The 8,015-nt window shown below is 45.4% G+C and overlaps 1 protein-coding gene across 1 annotated transcript in view; it reads right to left on the reverse strand.

Annotated features, from left to right (window-relative positions):
* Positions 1-6,750, reverse strand: part of LOC135260522 (metabotropic glycine receptor-like) — a 70,782-nt gene extending 64,032 nt beyond the window's left edge. Inside the window, exon 1 of the mRNA XM_064345804.1 lies at positions 5,017-6,750. Coding sequence (XP_064201874.1) covers positions 5,017-5,900 — 884 coding nt within the window. The 5' untranslated portion in view covers positions 5,901-6,750. The remainder of the gene's footprint in view (positions 1-5,016) is intronic.
* Between the last annotated feature and the right edge of the window lie 1,265 nt (positions 6,751-8,015).

The following is an 8,015-nucleotide window of genomic DNA, read 5'->3' on the forward strand; positions in this document are numbered from 1 at the left end:
GAAACAGAGGCAGCCAATTAAAACTCTACATTTTTGCGTTCTGAAGATTCTCCTAAGCACCACTGGCCCAACCAATTACCCTGGGCCTCTCCCAGGACATCTCTACAGGGCCTTATGCCCCTTCAGTCACCTGCCGAAACGTGATAATGGGCACCTCTTTCCACCGCCCCCCCCCCACCCCCACCCCCACCAGCCAGCTGTCAACCGACTAAATGAAAGTGTGGTAATTAAAGGTCATTACGGCTTTGATGGCCTTAGCGGCGAGCCCGTTAGCGCTGACGCGCCGACTCCCCCAGCTCCGAACGAAACGTGAACTTTAAAAGTCAGGAGAATAATAATAATTAAAAAATGTCGAAACGGACGCGGCCGCGCCGGCCGGACGCCTGTCCTTCAGCGGCGGCGGCGGCGGCGGCGGGACGGCAGACGGTTCGTCTCCGTAGCGACGAAAAAGGTTTAAATTCGGCGGGTCCGTCACCCGTCCGACAGCGACATCACCGCAGCTGAAGGATATTTCCTGGCTGACGGGGCCAGACACAGCATTGCCTGGCATCGGGGTTTCTGTATAACTCGTACTGGAGCTGATGAAGGTATGAGTCCAAATCCAAAGCAATAACTCTCAGCATATATTACAACAGTAGTTATATAACTGCATACATTTTAGAAGTTATCAGCATTTTAATTACATTGCAGGCATTGAGGCCTGTTATCGCACACAACTTTTTACCATACCCTTACCAAGGACTCAAACCTGTGACCTCTGGGCTGCTAGACCAGCTTCTTACACTTTATAGTACACCACCACCCTGTAACAATCTTATTTTGATTCTGTATAATTTGACTAGATTGTTCCATTTTAAACTGTCCAATTCAGTCAGAGGAGGCCTCTCTCTGTGCACGTGACCTAAAGACAAAGCCGGTCTCGTTCGCACAATGACACATCGTTACTGAACACCCACCCCCGCTTCCCCCCCCCGGGTGGAAAATGGCCAATGGGCTGTCCCACATCAATGGATTGAGGTTTGAATGACAGCTCAAATACCTGTGCCATCCCCGGGCACAGTAATTCATTTGCACTGATCAGGCAAACATTCAGCCGCAAACGTTTTGAATGACACTCACTGCGAGCTCCCGAAGAAAAAAAAATTCCACCAAAAACAAAAATTCATGTGATGACGGTTAACTCAAATTAGTTTCATACTAACTTGCACTGTATAGTTTTGCAGTGCCAGATGATTTTACATGAATGTTGCATTTTATTATGCAACTATTATGTGGTTGTTGTTAAATATGAATGTACCCATACATCTTAATCCATATAGTAGTCCACAAAAGCTATTGAAGTACATATACAATGTAAAATTAACTTAAATTCTGCTTGTTTAATGCATATTTAATTAATTACTCATTGCATTATTGACTGGGTCATTTAACTGGCAGGGCGCCTAACAGACGGTCATATTGACGCTGTAAATTTGCTTCGCGTCTTTCCATTGGAGGAAGCATGATGACAGGTCAAGATGTCAAAGGTCAGAAGGTCAAAGGTTGTTCAAAAGAGCCGAGAAACCCGGGGGGGGGGGGACAAAGCTGAGACAGCAAACAGGACGGCAAGCCGGAGCCAGGAAGAAGGCACCTGAGTCAGAAAGTGGGCAATTTTCCAAAATAAAAGCCAACTAAAATATGCAAATGTGCGCAGTATAAACCGCAACGTATCCACCTGTTTCACAGGGAAAGCCAAATACAACCAAACTGAAGCTTCTGTCCAACAGGGACTGCAAGTTACTCAGCATTGCAGACTGACTGCATCACTGAGGACATCGCACAAGCTAGTCACCGTCTGCGTAAAAGAAACGTAAAACTGCAGGGAAAAAAACACGTCTGATTTCCGTAGTGAAACTAAGCGTGGCACCGTGTACACGTCAAACATTAATTAAAATGATTGTGCTGCACCGGTACTTCCAGTTGAGCCCTATAATAAAGTGAGAGCTTCGATTCCCCCGAGATTAATTAAGATTTTCAACTGTAGCGTCTGTGATTGGCAAGGCGAGGCTACATTCAAAGGTAGCTTTGGTTGGGGTCTGCAGTGAATACCGACACGGCGAACAGAACACATCTTACCACGTTATTCTACCGCTCACATGCGAATGAAACTGCAGTCCACAATGTCAACACACGAACTTAAACCATCGCATATCAACCCCTTCCAGGGCAGGGTCATGGGGGGTAGGGTGTGGGGGGGGGGGGGGTGGGCTGGAGCCGATCCCAGCATGCATTGGGCGAAAGGCAGACACAAACTTACACCGACAAAACATTATTTATTTTCTATTTTTGCAACACAAGTTAGTTATTTATGGTTGCCGTCGAACGAAACACAAATGACGAACACGTTTTCGCTCAAACATAAACACAAGTCTCAACACACGATACAAAGATCGGTTAAATCCCACCCACCTGAACTTCACAGCAGGCAATAACAACGACGGAAGAGTAAAACCCTACTGCACATGTGCAAATGCTAAAGTGCACAATTGACCAATCAGCAATCAGCTATAAAAGAGAGCAGCAGTGAGTTGTGCTGTTGGGAAATGGAGGCAGACAGAAGAGGAAGACCACAGAGAGGGAGAGGAGCAGCACAGCCTGGGCCACAGAGAGGAAGGGCGAAGGTCCATATGCATGGTGGCACAGCAGCCAGGGGAATGCGAAGAGTGGACGTATTTAAGTTAAATTAGAGCCACAGTTGTACCCGATGTAATAAATCATGGTCTTACAATGAGAGAAGCTGGCCAGAGGGAGCAGTCCAATTTGAGCTGATAAACAGCTGCATCAATAACCAGAATATGCAGAAATAATAATACAGTAACAGTAAGTGACCATGTTCTTGACTGTATTACTGTATTACATAAAATGGTTTATGTTTGTAATCCTTTTTTTTTTAGGCCGGTAATCTATCGAAGGGCACACCCACTATCCACTCACACACTCCATGGGCAATTAAGAGCCTCCAGTTCACCCTGCCTGCATGCCTTTGAACTGTGAGAGGAAACCCACGCGAACACGGGCAGAATTTGCAGGCTAGATTCAAACCCAGGACCTGCTTGCTGTGTGGCGGCAGAGCTAGAGCCACAGCACCACCACGCCACTCCCACTGTAAACACGGGCTACGCCCACCCTACTCTCCATCTCTAAACCCAAAAGAAGATCTCTTCCCAGCATGGAGGTGGACAGTCCAGTCCATGATCTCTGCCCCCATGGGCAAGTGTGCCTCATTGGTACAATGAATGCAGGCTGTCAGCCAATCACAGCAGCAGAAGACTTGCCAAGGATGACTCTCTGACACACAAGAACATTTTTTTCCCACGCTGCATTGCAAGAGGAAATGTTAATATATGTGATGTCGATGACAACATCTGGCCTGACAGAGGGGGCAGAATTGATGACAACTGATTTGAGAGCAGAACTCAATGAGCAGTCACTTTGAGTTTATACATTTTTATATAACATTGAGTTTACACATTTTGTATATTGTTTTATTTATAAAGACTTTATTATTTATTTACAGCAGAATTCCTTCAGTATTTATGTATGATGAACTGCTGTGGTGACATTTGATTCTGCTTTGATGCACTTATTTGGTTTTGTGCGTATGGGTTTGATATTTTGAGAGCATTAGAGAATTCTGCAAGTGAAATGTTTCATGTCGCAAAGAGCGATTCTGTTCAGAAGGTTGTGTTAACCGTTCTGAGAAAGTGACTACTCTTTCAAAATAGCTTGTAAGCAATAGAAAAATACTGTAACTCGGGGTACAATACATCAGAAATTTTGTTAAACCGCACGGCCATTGCCAGATCGCTAAAAAAAAGTGGATTCTTTCCAAAAGAAACGACACTAATAGTTTGATCTAAGATCATGTTCTAGGCTTCCCCTGGCCCGAGGCCCGGGTGGTGTATTGATTAAACAGTAATTTTACAATGAACACAGCTGTCTGATTCAAGCGGAATCTAGATATACTGTATGTAGGCAAATAAAACCCAGCTTGTCTCGCTCCGTTTACAGAACAGTATGTGCGCCCAGTGTTCTAAATAACTATTTGAACGCTGTTAATTTGTTCGGAATCGAAAATGCCCCAATAATTAATGTTAGCCAAGCCCACACTCTTGTCTATTTAGGTCTAGCTAAAAGGATGTGTACGCCAGAGAATACCGGTATTAATAATGCACTCTGAGCACACGTAAACAACACATCAGTGCCGGTAACTTCTCCTGTACGACACATTCGTCTCAGTAATGCATGCACCTCAGTGCCACGTTGACAATTTAATTCGACCGGCTTCCTGTCGAGTGCGTCCATTAAAATATGCCGGTTTTCAGTCAGGTAACCAACTGCTACCAGGGGAAAAATGTCATCGGGTTCCTGTGGAGGTGGGATGCGGGCAAAAAAAGGAAACTAATTAGCCGGTTCGAGGATTGAGGAGAGAACGTCGGCGGCTAAATTTAGCATCATCCTCCACACTTCCAGTCAAGCGCGGCAAGTAAGCTGTCAGCGCAGCTGCAAAACGTGCACATCAGTCGACTCTACGGGAGCACGGGGGCATGGGAAGGAAGCGCGTGCTTCCTTTCTGGGGAAAGCGCGCGAAGGAAACCACGAGCGTGGCTCTCATTATTAACCCGATGAGTGTCGCTATAAATTGTCATTTGTGTGGCCCACTCTTTTTCCACGCCGTCGTTCGCAGAATTCATCTAAGTGCACACGGGGGTTTTATTTTGGGTGCAAAGCAATCCATTCGCGCGAGCAGGCGAAGTGCAGTGTTCCATATACGGTGTTCCGTCCGTCGTAAATTAATAATGAAAAGCAAGCTTTCCGTTCATGTTTAGTTGCCAGCTGTATAAATGTTTGAAACGTCCCTATAATGTTATATTGCCATGATTTCGTTACGCGCAGGATGACCGTAGTTTTTTTTAAATTAATGTTAAAGCAAAGATTCGTTGAGTTACCCTGCAATTAGAAGCGTAGGCTACGTACCTGAACTCTGGGACCAAATTTGGCTTCAAACTGTAGAATCCAGCCGACAAAGTGAGAAGCCAATGCGGGATGAAATTTCCATTTTCACACTCGAGGTAGGGCGCGGACCACTTAATCTGAGTTTTATCGAGAACGTAACGGTCCCCCCGTCTAACCGAGGCGTCGGTTGCTTTAACGTCCTGGCTCGGCACTCTCCTTCGCACGTGGGTTTGTTTTTTGTCCCTGAACTCGTTGAACCACTCCGTTTCCGGCGTCTTGTTTTTCAGGCGACGGTGGGCCGTGTCCGAGAGATCTTGGAGAACTATGTCGCTGTCCGTCCTGGTTGCCTGGAGGAAGATGTGAGGACCAGGAGTTGGCGATTCGGTGTTGAACGTGAGCACAGCCCGGTGGATTTTGGGGTCTCCCTCTAGAATGCTGCGAACCAACGCGTGGTACCACATAACGTCTCGCCGGAGGGTGTGCTCCCTAGAACTGTTGGCTTGCAAGATCATGTTTAAGAAGTTGGTCGCGTGCGCCACCGTTTCAAGCACGCTGTGCAGAGGATAATGAGGGGCGATGTAGGATCTCCCCCGAAGGCTGCTCAGCTCGTACCTCCGCGAGCAGTTGACATGTTTTAACGTGGCTGAATCTCCCGTATGAAGAAAAGCCGTTACGACCCTCGGCAAGTCCTCTTCGATCCTGTGCGCTACCACGTTACGCTCGGTCCAGGGTTTTGTGAAATACGTCGGGTTGTGTTGTGATTCCTTGTTGACGTGTGTGTTAGGAACTGTGTGTTGTCCTTTGACGTCCAGGTCTTTGTCTTGCTCCGACCACTCCACATACCCGTAATTTGATCCCGCTGCAAATCCCAGTTGCAAGAGTAAGGAAATCAGAAAAACAGCCATTTCGCTGTTGCCCGAGAGCGCCCAGTGTTCGTTATTATTCCAAGCAATCAAGTGCGAAAAACCGCCCGCACGGACGTCAATACGATCTTCAACAGAGAAATCTATTTGTATTCACCTGTAGAAAAGTTCGTTAGGCTACTGTCTCGAGCTAAGATGCTGAACTGGCGAAGGCGGGCGAGTCTCACATCCTCCTGGCTCAAGTGAGATGCTATGAATAGCTTGCTCGTGTCTGTATCGGCGTATCTTGAGGTTTCATGAAAACATTTGGTCGTTTCGTGAACAGCAAATGCCTTGTTGTTTTCTCGCCTCTCCCTTTACAGTGACACGCATGTGTACAAACAGGCTCGAGTCGAAAGTGAGAAGAGAGCCCTACTGTAGCTTAGACACACGGAGCCGCTCCTCACGCGCTCCTGTGTAGCGCACACTCCGCCCTCCTCTGTCCATAACAAGCACTAACAACACCAGGGGGACAGCTGGAACCAACTGCTCTTAAATCCCGTCTCCTTCATTATCTTATAGGGTTCCTAAAGTGTCCTTGACTCGCGTATGGGCATTTATTCTGCCAATCATGTCTTTGAGGCTGACGGAGGTGGATTGGAAGGAGCGACGGAGCTGTCCAGTGCTGAAAGAGAAGCGCGAGGGAAAGGACTGGCGGTTAAAGAAGGAACAGCGTTTTTTGTTGTTGTTTTTTTTGGTAAAACGTTTTCCCCTGGCGGTTTGTGTGGAGGGGGGTGGGGAATATTTATGGTAAACTGATCAATTATTTAAACATTTTTTGTAATATTTAATCAAACATGCCCGCATGCCCACGTCGTGGGACGCGTGAAGAAAAGTCGCGGCCGCTTGGTGGATTATGTAGGCCTTTTAATTGACTAAGCACGTGCCACTTAAATAGGCCTAGTTCGTTTCAAGACTGCTCTGTGTACTCTACACTTGCAACTGATGGCCTCCGTATAATCTTCTCTTACCCATGGTGTTTACTCAGCATTTTGCGGTTATCTGTGTAAATATTATTTCCGGTTTATGTCTTCCCGCTGCGTTTGCTTTGGCTGTTGCGATCCCCCGCTGTCTGGTCTACACGAGGCGAAGTGTGCAGGCCGCGCGCGAGCAAGATGACAGGAATGTCTGTCCGTCGACATTTTCTTTGACCTCACCTATGACCTCACTCAACAAAGCATGATAAACAAGTCGCAAACAAGATGAAAAAATTATGTTTTTACAACATAAATACAAAAGGTCATAACTTCTGGATTTTTTTAAATTAGGTATTAATGTGCCACCAGCATATAGGCCTATTTATTAATACAACATTTTGCGTGAATACACAGCCTTGTATTGCAAGAATAGTTTCTTGTTCCCAATTTGCCTACCAGCAACCCACTTTATCAAAACATCCTATTTCATACACTGATGATATCCTGTTGATTTGTTATGATTGCTGCATGTGTTACCAGCATGAATTAAATTTTATTACACCCCCCTGGGTAAACTCTGTCGAAAGTGTCATTGAATCATTCATTTTTGTGTGAATATTCCACTTCTTCTTGGTGACAGACAGCTGGTTTATAACAATTCTAAATGTTAATGTGAATGAGTAAATGTTAGTTATAAAATGAGACGTTTTCCTCCTTGTGCCCTGATGCACTTTGTTTTCAAACATTTATGTGAAACCGAACCGACAGAGAGAAGTTTGCTTTTCTTCTGTTTATTCATAAATATCAGGACCAGTATTCATAAGGCATCTCTGAGCCAGAGTACTGATCTAGGATCAGTTTTTATCTTTTCGCTCATAATGGAGAAGGCTATTACATTTTTAATTAAGGTTGCTTGAGGCTGCAGGGGTTGTGTACTAGCTTCACGGTGTTCTTATCACAGGTTGTGTAACATGTGCAATATGTGTAACGTGCAATTTGTGGTTGTGATTTGCTTATGTTGTTTTTTTATTATTACTACTATGGAGGCAGCTATATGTGTGCAGCATTTGAGTCCAAGACAGATTTCCCCACGGGGACAATAAAGTATATTGTATTGTATTGTATTGTATTGTGCGGTACTATATTGTATTGTACTGTATTGTATTGTACTGTACTGTACTGTATTGTATTGTACTGTACT

Source organism: Anguilla rostrata, chromosome 8 (assembly GCF_018555375.3).
Source record: "Anguilla rostrata isolate EN2019 chromosome 8, ASM1855537v3, whole genome shotgun sequence".
NCBI classification, from domain to species: domain Eukaryota; kingdom Metazoa; phylum Chordata; class Actinopteri; order Anguilliformes; family Anguillidae; genus Anguilla; species Anguilla rostrata.